The sequence below is a fragment of the Amblyomma mixtum genome, chromosome 4, assembly GCF_055824585.1.
Source record: "Amblyomma mixtum isolate Tamu chromosome 4, ASM5582458v1, whole genome shotgun sequence".
NCBI lineage: Eukaryota > Metazoa > Arthropoda > Arachnida > Ixodida > Ixodidae > Amblyomma > Amblyomma mixtum.
Window position 1 is genome coordinate 150,705,711 of NC_143015.1, and position 21,031 is coordinate 150,726,741.

Here is a 21,031-nt window from a genome sequence, read left to right on the forward strand (position 1 = left end):
AGAAGCCAGTTTGACAGGCTGCGCCATCTGGCGAGGGGCGTTAATTTCAAGGAGAAGACGACACGCAAATCCGAAGAAACCGCGCGAGGTGCGCATTCCCGCCCATTAACTCTATGTTCCTGCCCCAAGCCGTGACATCGGTTGCCTCACCGCTCGCCAGATGGCGCAGCCTGTCAAAGTGGCTTCTTTGCTCGCCTGGACGAAAAGTTCTGCCGCAGCCGAATGCAGTTTTTCGCCGATTCCTGAAAATGCAGGCAAGTTTAGATGTTAAATTACATATCGAAAGACGAAGACTATCATAAGCTACCTTGTAGTTGGCGTTTTTGAGCCCATATAGTTCAGTAGATTGCGCAGCGCAATTTTTTCCAACACGGACAGATAAATACGGAACAGGCGGTATCTAGACGTAGTACTCGCTACAAAACGCACCAACCCAAGGGAGCGAAGTACATAGCAAGGCATTTATCTTTCAATGAATGAGCAAGCTTCAGAAATTGGAAGCTTGCACTATCGACAGATCTACGAATGAAGTAAATATGTAATGAAGCCTGTTTTTGTTTTCCTGCCCCATTAAACTCCCCGATCTTGCGTTAAATCGATAATCTTTGGTAGGAGAACATATGTACTCAAGTGCTGAAGGCGGCTGCGTGTAAACGGACCAGGAAAGTCGATGTCATGTGCACTATGCATTTTATAACTTCAGTTGTGAAAAAGAAGTGCTTTGTTTATTATAGTACTTCGTTTGAAAACTTGTGGATTGCAGAAGGCAAGGGGAGATTTCTGATCTTTGGAGGGTAAAAGGTAAAAGTTGTGAAACATGCCATAACTGGCAAACAAGCAATCCATTTCGGTGTCTTTGTTTATTTGTCTTTGTCTCGTGCCTATTGTTTGTTGCTGATGTTCGACACTTTCACTTGGTTTTTCTGCTAAAATCCACCGCGAATAGTGACCCCTAGTGCGACTATATTCATCTGCGTTTTCTTTTTTTTCTATATTTTCGCGCACATATTGCTGTTTCGGCCGTATAAACGTTCAGTTGGAAGTCGGTGCTCGTGTTGTGTTCCTGTCTTCTTCTTTCTTCATCGTCGTTTATTTGCATTTGATTACCATGTTCTTTATCTGCTTTCAAACAACTGATGCAAACTTTCCCGCAGGGTGGTTTTCTTTGACGAATCATTCAAGCTTTATCCTACTTGATGCAATACACCCGAAGAAAGCCAACAGTTACCGAAACCAAGGAAAGTACACGCTAATATAATTTTATTTTAATTCACAAATGAGATATTAGTAGCGGAATACTTTTTCGCTTAACAATAATTGATAAGGACAAAAGCTACCACATGTCGCTCAGTTAGATCCGAACCCAAGACCTCCGCATGTCACGTATGGTGCTCTACGAGTGGCCTATAGTGGTGGCTATTCAGAATGGTTAATAGCTGAATAAGGACCTCGGTTTTTGCATTATTGGTGCCATAGATAGCGTGGTGGTTTCCGCACCACTGCCCCCTCCCTCCAGCTTGTGATCACGTTGCGCTAGTAGTATTATAGAACGTTGCAAGTCCGCCGCTATGACCAGATTGGTGGTGGTGAAAATTCTCAGCTTAGGTAACACGCAACACGAATAGACTCGAAAGTAAAATATTGGACCTTCATACGCCAAAGCTCACTTGGTAGAACGTCGTACGCGACATGCAGAGGTCGTGGGTCTGGATCCTATTGGCGGCATGGGGTTGTGTTTTCTTCGACTTTGCAATCAATCAATCAATCAATCAATCAATCAATCAATCAATCAATCAATCAATCAATCAATCAATCAATCAATCAATCAATCAATCAATCAATCAATCAATCAATCAATCAATCAATCAATCAGATTTTATTTCACACCAAGGATGGGAGGAGCGGGGACAAAAAGCCTATACAGGCCTGACGGTGGTCCACGCACCCTACAGCAGCTTCATTGTGCACCAAAACGCACAATCACACAAACGCTGCAGTACTTGGTATGGCGGTGAGATATTTAAATAAAGAGCACAATGCATCGAAACCAACAAGTTCAGGGCATCAATAAAGACATAACCAACCATCAAACATTCATCTAAAGGAGTCAATTTTTTTTTCACACAGAAAATGATCACACTACTCATCTCTATTCATTGAACACCGCACATAAAAACCACATTCCGTTATGCTGTTTTAGGTTTCGGTGAGTGTTGGATGCCTTCAAATCTCTGTATAACTAGCCCCAAGTATCCTACCCTTGTTTTCTTAACCACTTGGTGGAAAGATGTTTTGTCGTGTTACGGAAGCTTACCTTCTTCATGTTGCTCGTCGAAAATGCAGGTGTGAGGAGGCTACGCATCTCTTTCCAGCGGTCGCCCGGAGTGTTTATCAGGTGCTGTTTGTTCACGGGGTGGACACGGGCGAAGCCCGATATCACCTGCAGTCGAGAAATCATTCCATGTCACCATCATCATCAGCCTGACTACGCCCACTGCAGGGCAAAGGCCTCTCCCATGTCTCTCCAATTAACCCTGTCCTTCGCCAGTGGCGGCCACCGTATCTCCGCAAACTTCTTAATCTCATCCACCCACCTAACTTTCTGCCGCCCCCTGCTACGCTTGCCTTCTTTTGGAATCCACTCCGCTACCCTTAAGGACCAGCGGTTATCCTGTCTTCGTATTACATGCCCTGCCCAAGCCCATTTCTTCCTTTTGATTTGTACTAGGATGTCGTTAACCCGCGTTTGTAGAGAACACGCATTAAAGGAATGCCGCCCGTTCCAAGAACGGTGACGTCTATTCTGAGTAGGTGGGCCAGTCATTTTCCAGCATTATCTTTGCTCCATCTTCGCTCTTAAAACTTCGTTCGTAAACAAGAATCGCATAATAAAACCAATTGATATTTTAATAATTATCGTCCGCAACTATCATGTTAAACATTTTGCCCTGAGAACCATGGGTACGTATGAAGTGTTTTGAGACTATTCATGCGTTAACGTTAGCTCAAAAAGTTCGTTTTTGATTCATTTGGCTGTGGTACTCATTGCAGAAATGTATAACGCATAACAGTTCTGTACAACACACGAGTTCTTTGCTTCAGATTTATTGTTTTCTACAGTCGTTTTATTTCACATTTTATGTTCTTAGACTTGCAGTGCATATGCTGGAAGTGTATGGTATCGCTGAAAGAACAGTTGTAAGAGAAACTGCGCAACGTCCTGCAAAGATTGCTGATAAACACAGTCAAGTTCTCTCGCTGTCTGTTCGACATTCTTTTGTTGTTCATGACGGGAATTAATTTGAATTTGAACTTTAATCACAAACAGAAGCCGGATCCGTCGTTACCTTAGCCAAAATTGTACCGATCATGTTTTGCATTACTTCCGGTCCTCTTTTTTCGGCTGTAGTTTGTTTTATTTTCGCTCACATCCTTTTGCTCACTTCTTCTCTACCTTGTAGTGTTATGTGATCCCCAGCAGTACTCCTACACTGCCTCCGACCGCCGCTACTCATATTTTGCAACCTCGCACAATTGGCTTTCGATTTGTAATCTGAAGCAACCTCTCGATAATGTATAACTGTGATTCGAAAGTTTGACTGAAAGGCTTGGACAAAGTACCTCTAGCACAAGAATGACTTTTTATGCCTGTTAACATGTTCTTCATCTTCTTCCTTTGCGGCAAACTTTCAAATCTGAAATACGTAGCAACCAAGCCGAAAACGAAGGATTCTTGCAAGTGTACTATTGCAACTGTTAGTGTTGTCAGGGGGCGCCAGCGAGCCTTTGAAATCTTATTTGTGCAAACACAGAGCTCATGGCGGTGCTTTAGACAGAGAAAATCTGCATGCAGTAGTCTGAATGACGTCTGTAGTACATGCAGAAAATTGTGCAAAGTAAGTAGACGACACGATTAACTACTGAAGAAAAAAATGCGGTAATGTTGGAGGCTCTACCCCAGAAGGCTCAGAGGCCTCAGTTTAAGAGCAATTCAATGGCGTTATGTCGAGCGCCACAAAATCATCGTTGATTTCGCGTCTTGTTTTAGCTGATGACATACTTTGAACACATGATTATCTCGTTCGAACTGTACAAGGATAAAAACATTAATTGTATTTCTATGCTGGGCGTCAATTTATTGTGGTACGAAAGCGTGCAATTTCCAACTCACGCCTCGGCTGTGAAAGTTTCCGAAGTCCTTTATCTGGATCTTCTTAATCAGCTCGGGGTCCTTGACGATAAGAACGGGAAAGGCTCCATTGTAAAAACTGCGGAACAAAGATGGCAAAAAGATGCAGCAGAGGCTGAAGTCTTGTCCTGTCAGCGACCGAGATGGCGTGGTGCCAGTCTAAGGGGACTAAAGCAGTTGGTTAGATATAAAACTATAAAACAAAAAACTGGCGAAAGTACGTGCTGTAAATGCTGTTCTTTTATTTCATTATATTTTTTCATTCTTTATATGGCAAAAGCAGAGTGCGCAGAGCTATGATTGGCAAGATGCTATAAAGGTCGGGAAGTATTAACACAGCTTTATCGCTCCACTGTATCTACTAAACGGCCGCAGTTGTGGAGTTGGCACCCAGCTACCTTGTTTGATGCTGGATACCTGCCCGCTTCTTCCTATTAGTGCTAGCGCTAGCAGACAAAAACATCGCAGCTCTCTTGGACCTCTGAACCTCTTGCCGCGTCACAACACGTATTGCTCTGTAATGAATATAAATGCTATGATGGGCAATTCAAGTCACATATTTTGTTCATGTTTGTATGTGCGGCCGCGGTGGTTTAGTGCCTATAGTGCTCTGAGTAAAGCAGAAATTTGGGCAAGTTGGTACGTATTCATTTTTGAAACAGTGCAACAAAGACGGGACGTGGAAACTGAGGGGTAAAGACAAACAGGCGCTGACTAACAACTGGGTTTATTGAAAAAAAAAACACACAAATATATAGACAGAGTTAGGAAAGATTAATCGCCACCATAGTCAACTCATGCCACATGTGACGCCAGATACCCAATCTCCCCTTCGGAAAGGGCGACCGATGGGCAACTAATGCACGTTGCGCCTTTCTCACGTATAAGAAAAGCTTCAATAACTTCTCGCGTCATCTTATCACAATGGCGGAACACGATATTGGTGTTCTTATAGTAGGGGATCTATATAGTCGGGGGTCTATAAGGGGGACTATAAGAACACCAATATCGTGTTCCGCCATTGTGATAAGATGACGCGAGAAGTTATTGAAGCTTTTCTTATACGTGAGAAAGGCGCAACGTGCATTAGTTGCCCATCGGTCGCCCTTTCCGAAGGGGAGATTGGGTATCTGGTGTCACATGTGGCATGAGTTGACTATGGTGGCGATTAATCTTTCCTAACTCTGTCTATATATTTGTGTTTTTTTCAATAAACCCAGTTGTTAGTCAGCGCCTGTTTGTCTTTACCCCTCAGTTTCCACGTCCCGTCTTTGTTGCGCTGTTTCAAAAATGAATACCTATAGTGCTCGGCTGATGATCCGAAAATCGCGGGTTCGATCCCTACCGCGGGGGTCGAATTTCGATGGAGGCGTAATTCTAGAGGTCCGTGTATTGTGTGATGTCAGTGCATGTTAAAGAACCCCAGGCGGTTGCAATTTCTGGAGCATTTCACTACGGCGTCCCTCATAGCCTGAATCGCTTTGGGACGTTAAACACCCATAAACCGTACACCGATCCATTTTAGCATTTTCGAAATGCTGAGAGGCGAAGATTTTTAGGGCATTGTATGATTGGTCTTACACTTTTAGTGCGCATAGCTACACTAATTTAGTTTTGAATGAGGATTTGTGCAACGGTAAGGATTGTATATTGAGCACTAAGATCGTCTCTAATGAGGGTAAGCAAATGAACATAACAGTTGGCTGCACATTTACTTCCGGTAATTATACTCATTTCGTTCTCGTTGCTACTGAATAAACGAGCAATACTGGAGTCCAGGATGACGTACTTTAAATTTCTACTCTGATGCCTTAGGTGGGTCGATGCGCATTCGTGGTACTGACTTGCGCTACTCCATATGTTCTCTTCAAGAGGAAGTCTGGAGTATGTTGGTTTTTCCAAAGGAAACGTAATCAATGACATCATCGGACATCCTTACATGCTGTGTAGGAGGGTCCCGCCTTCGAGAAGTCACCCGTCAGCTGGCTCAACAAAGAGGAAAAGTTATGCGAAAGCAATAACCCATTGAATCGTGCTAAATCGCAGGTTATCCTAAAGCTAGTTTTGGGAATCAAAGTAACTGGTACTTTAATTTGGAAACTTGGGCACATTAGAGTTTTTACATCGCTTGCGCGAATGAAGCCAAATGTTGTATGAAACAAAGTATTCTGATGAGATGGTCGCGGGAAGTACAGAGGGCAAAACACATACCTAGAACAACCAAACTGTGTGCTCCACCGCTCCCAAAGCCGCTGTGACGAAGAAGGCAAACATTGATAATTAAATTCTATGAGTTTAACTGCACATGTTTACATCCAGACCATTTTTAACCAAATCTCATCGCTAGTTATCGCGTGTTCAGCCCGAAACACGCTCAGAACGTGTTCTAGATATGCGTTTTGCCCTCTGTACTCTCATGGCAGCTTGTACGAAAATTCAAAATCTAGACTTGTTGAATTCTCCTATTCATAAATGGAGGTGCTAATGAGAAATGTGCTTTATAAACAAGAAGCTCGTTGTGGAGAACAGAAATGATACGTACCCTACGTAGTCCCCGTATTTGTCCAACCAATCTTGGATCGCTCCTGCTGAGCCCTGCACGTTCAGGGGGTAATGTTTTTAGGAGCTAGGAAATGGGCGCTGGCTGCCCACTGTGGTGGGCCAAGAGTAGTCGCTGTGCGCTGCATTTGCACAATGTCTGTATCACGAATCATTACGAAAATACCGATAGACCGATGACGCATTGTCTCTATGTGCTGTCGACAGCCCTCTTTGTGTGACTCATTCATCTTTCTAGTGACGGAAATCTTGATAAACGTTGCAAGTTAACGCGGCTGTTACCACGTGGTCCATAGAGCTGAACATCAAAAATTACCGCGGGAATATTTAACCTTTGGTACACACCATTGATTTGCTACTGCCTTAAGAACAAGTAGTTGCGAAAGGAGGAGGCATTCTATAAGTCAGATTCTGCCACGCGTTGGAAGACTAGGCCATCAGTGTCCCCCCCCTCCCACGCCTCCCCCAATAAAAAACAAAAACAAAACAAAAAAGATTTTCATTAAGTTAAGCGATGTTCGCTTCTGACTTCCGACAGATGGCACTAGTAGGATATATCCGCGAAAGCATATATCTTCGTGACGGTCAGAATCTCCCAACACTTGCCTAAAATTGTCGGTACGACATATAAATATAAACTTTTAATACTCCAAGTAGAAACCCTTTCCTTAGTACATTTGTCCCGCCATGTATAACCTTGATGTAGCTCTAATGCTCGTTTTATACGTTTAATCAGCTTCGCTGGTAAAATTGTCGGTGGAGTAAGGCACACCGATCCGAAGAAAGGGAAAGGTTTTTCTTTACTATTTTTGAAAGCAGCCTTTTTTATTTCAGGACGATCTCACAAAGTATGTGAGGTCATAGAAGGCTAGCTCACTACAAAATTTCGTTGCTAGGAGTTGGCTCAGCGGGGAAATACACATAGCTTGGAGCCTGAGTTCTCGAAGGGGTCTTAGTTGTCCTAGTTAGAAAGACGACAGCACTACACAAAAGCAGGAAGAAATTGGAAAACTCGTGCCTTCACACCACAAGTCAGTTCAGAGCTGGCTATTCAGTTCCACGGCTACACAAAAACAACAACAAGCACATTGGCAGGGAATGTGGATAGCTCGTTTCAATTCTGTGTTCTAACGTAAGCAAAAAAAAAAAACAGTCTTACAAATAAAAAAAGGTGCCTAAAACAGGCCGCCAGCCGTTTTCTATCTCTATTTCCTATCAGCACCCGTACTTGAATCACTTGAGACCCCTCTTCAAAAAGCCAGACTTTAAGCACTGCGAAGTTGAGTCCGGGTCTGGGATTTACATCGGAAGGTGCGTTTGCAGTTGTGCTACTGTAGTGCTTCGAGTGGGCTGCGTATCTGCGTACCTTCTTTTGTTTGCTGCCCTGTTAGGACTCCCACAGGTCGATGAGTTTACTGCTTCGTTTTAAAGCATATCCATATGATCTGGGATCCGCATTGTAATTCAAGGCTTGTTCACTAACAACTAGTGCACATTTCAGTCCTACTCGTCACTCTACTCTCAGGCTAAGATGTGATTTGGCATTTCGCCAGTTTATGCTCGGAAATCTCTTTATTGGAATCTGTCGCAACTTTGGAAGAGACTTCCTGTTTTCCTCCAGTCTTCGTAACACGCCCCCCACAGCTGTGTCTTCCTTAGGCCATCCTTCCGTTTTCTTTTTTGTGCTGATTCGCCTTATTTGTACCTAATCTTGTTCTCTGGCCGCTTCCTTTTTCCTGTTTTTTTCCCATGTCGCAACAAAGCACACTCAACTTTTACTAGCCGATTCTGTAGGAAGCAAAGAGCGAGTAGCCGTGCTTTCCTTCTGAACGCATTGAGAGTCTACTAAAAGCAGGTGTTTTCATCGTGGAATGAGATAAATACAAAGGTCGCTGCACATCTTGCAAGCTGTTATAAGAATCCAAAGGGCCTGACGATGCTAGCGCATTTCTAAAGAAGCACTGGTAGCCTTTGAAGCAATCCTCACGGACTCTCAAAACCATACAGTTCGCTTTTCTTAGGTGGAATTATTGCTCTATAAAGGAATGTGGCTAGGGAACAGCTTATCGAGCGCATGGTTTGGCTTTTGTAATTTTTTGTTGCCTGTTCCCCGGAACAGAAGACTACTTTTACGGAGCTGCAGCAGCTACACGCGGTCTTCACCTTTAGTTCCATTATGAGGAAACGTTCCCTTTAAAGTCAGTAGGCGATAACTAATTCGCCCGGGTCTTAGTGGGTGTGCTCGTCGCTGTGTCTTGTCGGTAGAAAGAAGTAGATTTTTTTTCCGTTGAGTAAAGCTGAAATTTAGGTGAGAATGTATGCATTCATTGTAGGGGAACAGCGTAGCAGGGGTGATACATAAGCAAGACAAGTGCCGTTCCGCCGCCCCTGAGTTGTTCTCCTACAACGATCTTATCCCCTATGCGTACCGTGGGTCGATCCCCCATTTATAAATATCTTTAGGGCCTTGCCACACGACATCGGTCATTGCTAGGGTGCGAAAAAAATAGCGAAGGCACTTTGGCAACTAAAGTGTTGAGAGGCGAAAGCCGCGAACACTATTTCACGACTACTTCCGGTGGATGTGGCGTCACACCGTTCCTGTGGCTATATCGACACCCAAATTATACATCTTTTGGGGATCTTAAGTGTTAATTACGATCAATTACACATTTTCGATCCAGTTTGACACAAATCCGACGGTTTTTCGATCATTCAGTGACAATTTTCACTATGCCGTGACGACTTCCGCTGAATATAATGACACACCGTTCCTGTGGCTAATCGACATCCGCGCATTTCGATGCAATATAGACATTTTTGCCTTTAATTAATTAACTAATTAATCTACAGTCGTCAAACTTGGTTTCTCGGTTCATTTTTTCCTCCTCTATCTGAAGCAACCATTGGTTTTCTTCTATCCTTTTTAGTTCCCGAGTTAAACGCGTGTGACACGCTTTGTTAACGGATGACAGTATGAGCCATTGAAGGCTTTCGCCTTAATATGAAACTTGCAAGGCCGCCGACCATGCGTCCTCCTATTACATGTTTTTTTCGAGGTGAATTCACGATATAACGACGCAATCAAAAAGCATTCCTGTGAAAAGTGATGTCCGTTTTTTTTTCTTGATGCACAATACCTTGCGTATAAGCTCAGAGAGGTTGCCCGAAATGAAACTTGGTGGAGGTCCGGGAATTCTCATGTCCTTGAAGAAGGACAGCCTTCTTTTGCGTTGTCTGAAAGGGAACGTAACAGTAACTGCTGTAATAAAATCACTACGTCCCTACAAAGAGCTTAGGCATATTTATTACACTGGGTTCAATGCGATGACGTCATATATGAGAAAGTTCGATGCTGTGAAACTGGTAGATATTGATAAAGCAGTCACTCCAGCTATGGTCTACTGAAACGTAGCACCAGTGACCATTAATACAACAACTATTCATTCATTACACTTTAAGCCTGCCACAAACTGCTCTACTGCGCTATTTATGATTCGTGCACAGCATATTGCACGGATTCATTTTGCAGCCTGCAAATAGACTAATAATTCATTTTGCATAGCGAATTCTGAACAAAACTTATCACAGGTGTGACTTAGTGCCATAGCGCCTAGACCATGAAATTTTGAACAGTGATTCTTCACTACATAATTTTTAAGTTGTTACTGCTCTTTGTGCTGCATGTCACCGAGGTTGTTGCAGTGAAATTCATCACAGTTATGTTAGGCTATTATCCTGACTTACTCTGATCACAGGTTTGCCCTTCCTTTTCCTTTTTTTTTATCGTGAAGAAAGAAAACAAGGATTTTGGAGGGACTTTTCTTAGAGGGCGGCTATAATCAGGTACGTTGGGCCAAAATTTGCGTCAGCTGCTGCTGATTATGATGACGAGCCACGAAAAACCGACGTACTTACATGACGAACCATGTTGTGAACACGATAATAAAGGTCAGGACGAAGACTTCAAGCATGCTTGAATCAGTGTCGGCCCGGGTTAACCTTTCACATGTAGCTAGGTGGGCTGCGCAAGAGGTAGTGGGCCTCGCGCAAAGGATGCGGTGGGTAGGAGATTGCAGGCGCCGACAGCCTCCTTATCTCCAGTTCTTGCACCCATAATCACACATCTCTTGCAACTCTGGCGCGCAAGCCAGCACGGTAGGTTTATGTTATGTCGTAGGGAAGGCTTATCAGGAGCCCGATGAGAGGTGGTAAAAAAAGCTTGAGGTAACCTTAGTCTTTGTCCTTGGTTCTTTCTGCTTATATAAGGACAAGGACTTCCGCAGCGTACATGTTACGAAATAAACTACATCACATTTACGTGAGCACTGACCAACATTAATCTGAAAAAAAAAACAACGAGAGATTGGTTACGGAACTGTGTGTATTATTGCAACAATAGTGTCACCGCTGCTGTTGAAGTGCATCATGAGCAAGTTGATGGTACTCTCTCAGCAGGAAGAGCTGAGAGAGTATCATGGTATACTCAGCAGATGAGTACTTGGCTAGGAAAAATGATGCCTCCATGAGGCGCTCGTCGGTGTTGTAGAGTAGCAGTGGTAATAAAAAGAAATGCGTGTGGTGGCAGCGCAAGTCTGGAATATACTGATGAGGTTGACAAGTTGGTTGCGATAAGATTAAAACTGCTTCTGGAGGCGACAGAGAACTTGAATATTTCGTGCACTGCTCAGCTCTACTGAGCTGCGGCTGATAAAATGTGACGCAGAATGATAGCTGCAGTTTCCCTGTTTTTACTGCTTCAGGATAGGAGTGACTACTTATGCTTTCGTTTGCAAGGCGCTGGAGAGGATGTTATGATGATGGTCACACTGACCGCACAAAGCAGCTGAAAGAAATTTCTGGGTTCTAGCTACAGACTTCCCATGCTGTCATCATTGATATCTACACAGTGGACAGCTTTCCTGTTTTTTATTTTGTTTTTTACAAGCCCGATTTTGCGCGCATCGGAAATCACGTCCTACAATTGTTAACTATCGGCAACCGCATGGTACTTAATACAATTCATGTTGGTCCTCACCGCGAGCGGGCTGTAATCTCAGCATCTAGGGCCGTGAGGCCCAAATCTTCTACTTTCACATTACATGTGGCAAAAGAATCTGAGGTCTAAAAATATCGGTAACAAAAGAATTTAGTGCTTGTAATAATAAAATTTCCCAAGCGCTGTTCTTTTCGGCGCAGGTCCACGGATCCTTCACTCTTTCCTGACGTCCGTAAGTAGCGCCGTCCTGCCCTCGTGAGGATGCCCGGATAATGCAATATGTGCAACGGTGCCTCTATAGACACTTCTGTTTCAGCGGCAGCGATTAGGAATCCCTTGAACGGTGTGGGGGAGTGGTGAAACATCCTCGGTATTATGAGAATTTTTGTATACGTGCTTGACATGTTTACGAACGCCTGCCGCCGCGGTGGCTCAGCGGTTATGGTGCTCGGCTGCTGACCCGAAAGACGCGGGTTCGATCCCGGCCGCGGCGGCTAGAATTTCTTTGGAGGAGAAATTCTAGAGGCCCGTGTACTGTGCGATGTCAGTGCACGTTAAAGAACCCCAGGTGGTCGAAATTTTCGGAGCCCTTCACTACGGCGTCCCTCATAGCCTTAGTCGCTTTGGGACGTTAAACCCCAATAAACCAAACCAAACCTTTACGAACGCCTCATACACACGCTCGACCAAAGGATGTGCTGTACCACCACTATGCGTGCCCGGTTTTCGCTCCTTCTCTTGACTGTAGCGCTTATCATTAGGCTCGAAGGGCCGTACTGCTTATCTTTAGGCTGTTGTCTCCGACGAGTACACGTGTGCATCTGTCGTCTCTTGGTGCGTCGTTCGGGTTGCACCCGGAGTAACGGGGCCATTGTGGGCGTTTTTTCAGGTATCTTCAGAGTACCATGAACCTGCAGCTCCTAATATACACTTGTGGCAGTTGTAGCACAGATACGCTGAGCGAAGCGTATTAAGGTGAATTTATTGCAGGTCGATTAATTGCTCAATAAAGTACCCTTGGTTTAAAGGTATCGTTCGATAGGGCGATCGCTCGAATCAATCAATCAATCAATCAATCAATCAATCAATCAATCAATCAATCAATCAATCAATCAATCAATCAATCAATCAATGTTAAGAAATCGTTCTTTTCTAGGTACTAATTGTTGCAACATAATGGGACAACAAAAGAAAGCCAACTGAACAGTGCGCCAATTAGAACATGTGAGCGAATGAAACTTGAATTTCACCCGCCGCGGTGGTTCACTGGTTACGGCGCTCGGCTGCGGACCCGAAAGACGTGGGTTCGGTCCCCGCCGCGGCGGCTGAATTTCGATGAAGGCGAAATTCTAGAGGCCCGTGTGCTGTGCGATGTCAGTGAACGTTAAAGAACCCCAGGTGGTCGAAATTTTTGGAGCCCTTCACAACGGCGTCCCTCATAGCCTTAGTTGCTTTGGGACGTTAGACCCCAATAAACCAAACCAAACTAAACCGAAACTTCAATTTCATGGTATGCGATCGATAGAAATTTTTTTTGACTGTACTATGCCATACCTTCCTTGATGTTCATTTCATTTCATTTCATTTATTTTCCTTAAAGGCCCGGTGAGGGGCATTACATAAGGGGTGGGTACAATATTCGTTGGCGGCAAGTGTTAACACGATGACAAATGAGCATGAAGATTATCAGCGAAGGTCGCGGAACAGTGCGATGCGCAAGTCGATGCGAGATTAAGTCAAGCTAACATACTTCCTCCATCATGCGTTTCTTACTATGGGGTGTCCTTGAGCGTTTTAAGCCAGAAGGTCTAATATATAGCCTCGGCCCCACGTCACGCACTATCAACGCCGAATGAAACGCGAACGAGACTACGGGAATGGGGACATGGCAAGGCAAAAATGTTAGCAGGTGGAAAACTACAGTCCGTTTCTGTTCACTCCCATGCAGTGGTCTGCAAGTGACCGCAGTGAAAATCAAGGGCGGTAGACTAAAATCTCCCTCAACTAAAACCTTCTTTTGCTTTTACTGTTTCAATTATCCTTTTCGGGTTTTTAACTTTGTCAGTACACTGAGTGCATTCCTTTTGCCCAATAAAATATGTTGTGAGTGGCGCATCATTCCGTCATTTCTGTGTCGTTCTGGCACCTCTGAAGCAAGATGAACTGTAGCTAACTAGAGAACGACACATTCTCTTTCACAGGCATTTTTTTTTCGTAAGCTACAGCAAGTCCATGTGAGATTAAGTCAAGCTAACATACTTCCTCCATCATGCGTTTCTTACTAACCTTTTTTGTTATAGGTAAAAAATTGACTACTTGAAAGTTGAATGCTGTACGATTGACTAAGTAGCACAACTGACGGTCACCAGAGGCAGTAAATCCGAAGGTGGACTAAAGCTCGCTGATATCCCTTTGCAGTTAGCCATTGCGGAAGTAAATGCTTCCTTTCGGCGCGCTAATTGCTGCAGCAACGCGCATGTGGTACCTTGTGCAGCACTTTTATTCCTTTATGGCTTTAGTGAGCAGCAAGTCCGACTAGTTCCGGGTAATGCGGCTGCTGGTAAGCTATTAGTAAGCAAGGACCATAAATTCAAGCCTGCTGGTAATGCTGTGAATAATATTGTTACGAAGAAGAAGAAGAGGGCAGTGGCGCGGTACGGAGCGCTCGTGCTAGGCCCACAGCCATTAAACCATATCATCTGTCATCATGTCGTGCTTTTCCTAGGCTTGCCACCTCGTAACATTTGGTGGAGGTGCTGGGTACATCGTCATCCTGGTCCCTGGAGCATCGCCACCTTCTGATCGCCTTCGTCGTTGGCCGAGGGGACCTGGACTCCGCCACCGGCTCAACCCGAGCCCGACCTGACCAGAACCGACCAGCCGCTTTCCCCCGCCCTGTCCCCAGCCCCGACCACAAGACACGACGACCAGGACCAGACGCAGCATGACCCGACGACGCCCCGAATCAAGGCGGCACCCCCGCCCAAGCTGTCCGGCGAGTCCTTAATCCCTGACCTTCGGCTGTGGCGACCGACCGCTGGACCTGATGCTCCGGGGACAACCGTTCACCAGGTCATCTCGTTCATCTTGGTGGCAAGCCTTTCATCTTCTTCTATCCTCTGTGATCATGGTCATCGCCACCTCATCTTCGAGAATTTACGCAATCGATCGGGACGATCGCTCGGAGGACCCGGGTCATGTTACGAAGAAGAAGAAGAGGGCAGTGGCGCGGTACGGAGCGCTCGTGCTAGGCCCACAGCCATTAAACCATATCATCTGTCATCATGTGGTGCTTTTCCTAGGCTTGCCACCTCGTAACAATATTAACTTAAAGCTAAAGCTCATCGAGTAGCTAAAATGACCACCTTCATGATCTACTGCGTGGCTCTCGTCGCAATTTCCGCTTGCCCCACTTAGTTTTTTTCGTGCTTCCCGCTCTGAGCACGTGACGGCGATGACAGGCTTACAGCTCTATTCATCAGCATAGAGTATACTCTCGGATTTGGTCGTGGAGCATAGTTAGGCTGGTAGTCATGAGATCACCGAGGAGCGGTTTACTTTGGGTCTAATGCGATAATCAGCATGGCTACGTGAGACTCATTGTAGAGATTACTTAAGACTAGATTTGTTCTGGCCTTAAACAACGTACAAAATAGGTTGTCGAAGCTAACGCTACATTTAGAAAGCGTTTGCAGTAAGAAAGAATGCACTTGGCAGTGCAGAAACTTGGGCGACGCTTAACCTACCCTTAATTATATAATGCGATACCATTAATAACCCCTCCCACGCAAGTACTCCGTCACTTTCATAGATTAATAGACCACAGCAAGCCCTCATACTGCTACTGGCACAGTGGTGCAGCCATTAAACGATGCGTCATTGCAGCTCCTGGTGGCTGTTTGAAACACAGCCATCGGTAGTGCTTTTGAGATCCCGGTTGCTTCTCCCGAGCTGCTGTAAGGTTAATTTTTTCACAGATAGTTCCATTTCTCGGCCAATAAGCTCATGTGCAGTGCCACAGTGGTGATGTGATAATTTCATTATATATATATATATATATATATATAAGATAAGGTCACCAGATAATTGAAAAACATAACAAGATTTAATTCACGACGTTTCGGCTGGAGGACCAGGCTTTATCGAGTGTATTACAGTATTTGAAACAAGCAGCTTTTATAGCATCCGCGAGGTAAAAGCTGCTTGTTTCAGATACTGCAATACACTCGAAAAAGGCTGGTCCTCCAGCCGAAACGTCGTGAATTAAATCTTGTCACGTTTTTCAAGTTCTGGTGACCTTATCTTATATTAATCAATCAACTGCCAAGAAATAATTTTTGATATATATATATATATATATATATATATATATATATATATATATATATATATATATATATATATATATATATATAATCTTGAGAAAGGACAGGCTCTGTCCGAAACATCGAGTCGCACGGAATGTTTACCTAAATGAAGCATTTCTCAATTTCTCGCATATATATATTGAGAAAACATGCTTGGGCTCGGTTGGAAATATACACAAAAATATATTTTTGTATATATTTTGTAGCGTAGAACAATGCAATTACGTTAAATTCTTCATTAAATTGTTCTAAGCTACAAACGTCTTCATATATATATATATATATATATATATATATATATATATATATATATATATACATAGCCAACTGACATGGTTGGCAGGTTTCCCACAACCCGGCTGGCAGCTTGCCGCCTGCCCACCAGGGCAGGTGGACCACGACCACCTGTTTCGAGACACGGACGAACGCCAGCCTTTCTCGGGAAAGCGACATTTAATGGCATCACACTAACCGGAATGTGGGCAGCACGTGGGAGCTTTCAGCCTATTTCTATAGGCTAGCCGAAGGTCAGAGTATCCTTCAATAGGACTCCGGAGAGAGGTCACTCAATGCGGTTTATGAGAAGGGGGCACACTGACAATGCTGGCCTCCAGGCCATCAACTCTGTCTCGGGATGAACTTTGTCCGGCTGTAAGGGCTTGCAGGAGGCCCATGTGGCGGTGTTCAGATAAGTGCTGACGTTTGTTGACCTGCGCCGTCCTGCAAACAAACTGATTGCGGTCCACGATGCCAGGAGTTGATAAGTTCAATGAGCGGTCATTTCCCCTACTGTGGGCGAAACTTGGCTCTTGTGGTTGCTGCAATTGCCTGCTAACGACCTAAGCTTTTTTTTACTGTTACCAGAAACAGTTATTACCCCTATTAACATATTGCAGCCGAGGTGCGTTTTTCTGACATTTCCATATTTGTAGCTGCGCTGTATAATCACCTACCATTTCAACTGTGAGCGCAGTGTCACTAGCAACACGAGATAATGGTGTTGTTAGATGGGAAGGTTCTTCCTAAGTAAACTTAGTGCACAAACATGTATTTTTTATTCTGGCAACGGCGCCTCTTGAAGCATTCTTCTAGAGCGCCCGTCGTTACGTGCATTCGTAATTCTTGGGGCAGATTCCGCATGGATACAATGAAAGAGAACACACTTTGCAGCCAGAACCTGGGGTACTGGACGAATGGGTTCTAGCTTGAGGCACCATTTGCGGTGCCATTTTTAACGACGAGAGAGAAAATAACGAAGCACAAAAGAGTATTAGCACGCAGAGATATCGCATACAGCACGTCAGAGAAACACTTCTTTTACTGCGTTTATTGTCATCCTTGGGAGTAAACAGGAATTGTTATGCAAACAAAAAAAGCAGCGTTTTCAAATGAAACAAGAATACAATGAGTGATGATGGAGTCGATGTCACCTCTGAACAGAACATTCGGCGTTGCTCAACGAGTGGCTCGTTCCTGCCAGGTACAAGACTCCAACGTGTAGGTGCGCAGCGCACGCCCACAGCAAGTGAGAGATGTCGAGTTCAATGAACGATATCCAGACGCTCTTGCTGCATGTTTTTCCTTGACTGCTCGCAGTTACATAATCAGTGCACAAGCTAGAAATTTCAGATCTTCGATGTAATGATGCAACAACTGCTTATCACTTTCTCAACAACAGCTTATCACTTTTTTTGTGTGTCTCTGTGCCGTCCGGCCTTGCAGCCCCTGCAGTGGCACACAAATGCACCTATATTGCAAGAATTTTCTCTTAGGCCTCTCGCTGACTTCATGGTTGCAATTTACTGACCGGCACTTGCGCCTGCCCCGTTTCGTCTCTCCTTGGCGGGTGTCGCTATGCACTTCGGCCACTCTCAGATGTATTTGCTTGGGGCGTAGCATGACATTCGGTGCCGGGATTACGGGCACTGCTTCCTGGGCACGCAAATGCGGCGGACGCTCCTGAAGAAACCCTTCCTGCAGAAGCAGCCCTGACGGCAGTCCGCAGTGCAGATCGGCCCAACCACAGGCTTGGCGCAGGTGGCTTCTGCGCAGCTGCTACTTTTGCAGGAGCTGTACTCCTCGTTTTGGCCGCACTGCTGTGGCCTGTTGTTGAAGATGCCACCACCTGGGAAGGCAAGAGGAAGGGATGTGAAGTCACTGGCATATGGTTTGCCCACAAAGACAGTCGGCCTGCCTGAAAAAGTCACATCCTCATCATCATCATCATCAGCCTGACTACGCCCACTGCATGGCAGAGGCCTCTCCCATGTCCCTCCAATTAACCCTGTCTTTTGCCAGCTGCGGCCACTGTATCACAGCAAGCTTCTTAATCTCATCCGCTCACCTATCCGCCCCCTGCTACGCTTGCCTTCTCTTTTAATCCACTCCGTTGCCCTTAAGGACCAGCGGTTATCCTGAATTCGCAATACACGCACTGTTCAAGCCCATTTCTTCCTCTTGATTTCGACTAGGGTGTCATTACTTCGCGTTTGCTCCTTCACCCACTCCGCTTGCTTCCGATCTTTTAATGTTACACCTATAATTTTTGTTTCCATAGCTCGCTAACTTGTCCTTAACGCATGCTGAACCCTTTTTGTTAGACTCCACGTTTCTGCCCCATTGGTGAGTACCGGTAGGATACAGCTGTTGTATACCCTTCTCTTGAGAGATATTGGTAAGCAGCCGTTAATGATCTGAGAGAACCTATCTGAGAACCTGATCTGAGAAAAAGACACGTTGTGAATCAAATGCCTAAAGGCGTCGTTCCTGTGGAGTAAGAGGCTATTCGTTTGAGGGCTGCTGCTATGTTTTGAATTAGCATAGGGGTTGACATAAATCAAATTTATCACAATGTTAATCCCAAACGTAATCAAATTTTTTTATATACGGAAAGTTACCAATCTTAATCTGTCGCCTTACTTCGCTCGCGCCAGCACATTTAGGAACAGTTTTATTCCTCGTGCCCTTGTACATTGGAATTACCTGGTTCATTCGATTTGGTTCCAGTGGGCAAATTTATGCATGCCATTGAGAGTGCCTCCTATCTTTTTGTATACTGTTCTTCGTGCATTCAATTCAGATGTTTTCATTTTTGCGGTTATAACATCTATTTTTTTTGTATTTTCGGCTGTTTTATATTTGTCTCACTTATGTAATAGCACCGCTGTGGTGTTGGAATATATATTAAAAATAATACTAGGTAAATATAACAGATTTACTTGAACACTGCCTGCAAATGCTCACTTTTTTAAACGCGCGCATGAAAAGATTCTGGCCGTAATTAATTCGCGATCCTATCCAAACAGGAATCACACGGCAGAATACAGTTACCGCTGGTGCATTTATTATTGATTTCTTGATATGAGTTCACTAAGAAGAAGTACTTCAAGAAGGTAAGGAAAAATAGCTTACTGCGAAGTAGCTCACTGCACGTGAGAAATAATATTTTTAGGCCATGACTCTTCGATAGTTTTGCCATCGTGTTCCCGAGTTTGCACTGACCAATCCAACAACTACTGACTGGTGTCATGCATCTATTTATATGCAGAAGCAAAACAGTAGGTTCCGAGTTCATTTTCTGTAAAATCACTAGCCTATAGAGCAGAGTTAGTCCATAGTTTGGATTCATGCATAGACCGTGAACATGAAGATTAAATTACACAACTGCACCCGCACTCTATCTTCTTTTCATCCGTTACGACCTTCCTCCATCTTCCCTTTCAGCGACTCCGCGTGTAGAGGGGTAGGCTAGACCAATCCTCATCGGGTTAACTTCCCTGCCTTTTGGGTCTGAAAGTAACCGTCCGCTCGGATAAAATGAGGGACAAACATTTTCGGACAAAAATTTTGAGATTTGGAGAATTGCAAGACACTGTTATGGAAATATTGGAGGTAATGGTTCATTCTTCTGACATGCAGCAAAATCTTTCTTTTAAAGTGTTTCCATCGATCCCATCAAATAGTTAAGACTTACTTAGAAAACCAATGGGAAACGCTTTTGATAGTAACAAAAACGTCATCAGACTGCCGTCGACTGCCGTCGGGTGATCTGCGGATACACTGATTGATATAGTGAAATTTAAAGTTATATAAAAATAACTGCATTCATCAGATGTTTCCCGCTCCAAAATGCTTTTGTCCAGAATTGTTGGGTATGAACTACCCTAACGACTGTTAAGCCCCGACTAGGCTTGCTGTCACAATCCAAGTCTTTCTCATCAGCATCTGAACGCTATGCACATGCTTACCTCCATTATGTGGTCTCTTCTGAGCCGAGACAGCAGCGACCAGCACAAAAGCAAACACGACCAACGCCAGGACCTTCATGGTATTCGTTCTTTCCTCGGTACAGAGCAAGTCTCGAATTCTCCAAAAACTGCGGAGCAGGAGCGTTTTATACTCTTTCCCGGGACACGTGCCGGCTTGCCGGTTGCACTTAGAGCGCGAAACTCGCGGAAGGACAGGCAAGGCCACGATCGAATCTCGTCGGTTGGCTTTCCAGGGTGTCCACGTGCCTGTAAAAGCCTGTTTCTAGACCGCGTCTTATTAAAACCATGCAGTGCTGCAGAAGCAGGAACTATCGTTGGCTAGTCGCTACTCAAGTCCTTTCGTTGCTGTTGCCTCGGTAGATTGGTCGTCATATCAGGACCCCAGCAGCACAGTTGGTCGGCCAATATTGGAAATGCAGTGGCAAACGTCGGTCTTGCAAGGACCTGTGTACATACATCAATTTCCAATATCGGCACGACATTGAATACATACTGGCAAATATCAGTCTTACAAGTCCCAGTGTGCAACCATGCATTTCAAATATTGGCCCGATTACTCGTGTGGCTCGGGGACACCCAGTGATGCACAGCTGTCAAGCCGCCACTGTTAACAAAGAAGCACTTTTGAGTTTACGTCAGAGCGGCTGTG

General features: G+C 44.6%; 2 protein-coding genes across 3 annotated transcripts in view; both read right to left on the bottom strand.

The window, feature by feature from the left end:
- LOC149348764 (cytochrome P450 3A4-like) overlaps positions 1 to 10,826 on the bottom strand; it is a 31,965-nt gene extending 21,139 nt beyond the window's left edge. Inside the window, exons 1-5 of one of the 2 annotated variants that reach the window (XM_089588330.1) lie at positions 10,667 to 10,826; positions 9,889 to 9,985; positions 6,732 to 6,784; positions 4,172 to 4,268; positions 2,315 to 2,440 (exon numbers count right to left, since the gene is read on the bottom strand). In XM_089588330.1, the coding sequence (XP_089444456.1) occupies positions 2,315 to 2,440; positions 4,172 to 4,268; positions 6,732 to 6,784; positions 9,889 to 9,985; positions 10,667 to 10,722 (429 nt within the window). In that variant the 5' untranslated portion in view covers positions 10,723 to 10,826. The remainder of the gene's footprint in view (positions 1 to 2,314; positions 2,441 to 4,171; positions 4,269 to 6,731; positions 6,785 to 9,888; positions 9,986 to 10,666) is intronic. The other variant, XM_089588331.1, reaches the window with a different exon arrangement.
- A 5,722-nt stretch (positions 10,827 to 16,548) lies between these two features.
- On the bottom strand, positions 16,549 to 20,492 carry LOC149348765 (chymotrypsin inhibitor-like). Its single transcript, XM_089585896.1, has 2 exons — positions 20,362 to 20,492; positions 16,549 to 18,239 (listed from the first exon to the last, which is right to left on the bottom strand). The coding sequence occupies exons 1-2, from the start codon at positions 20,438 to 20,440 to the stop codon at positions 18,031 to 18,033; spliced, it is 288 nt and encodes a 95-aa protein (XP_089442022.1). The 5' UTR covers positions 20,441 to 20,492; the 3' UTR covers positions 16,549 to 18,030.
- Between the last annotated feature and the right edge of the window lie 539 nt (positions 20,493 to 21,031).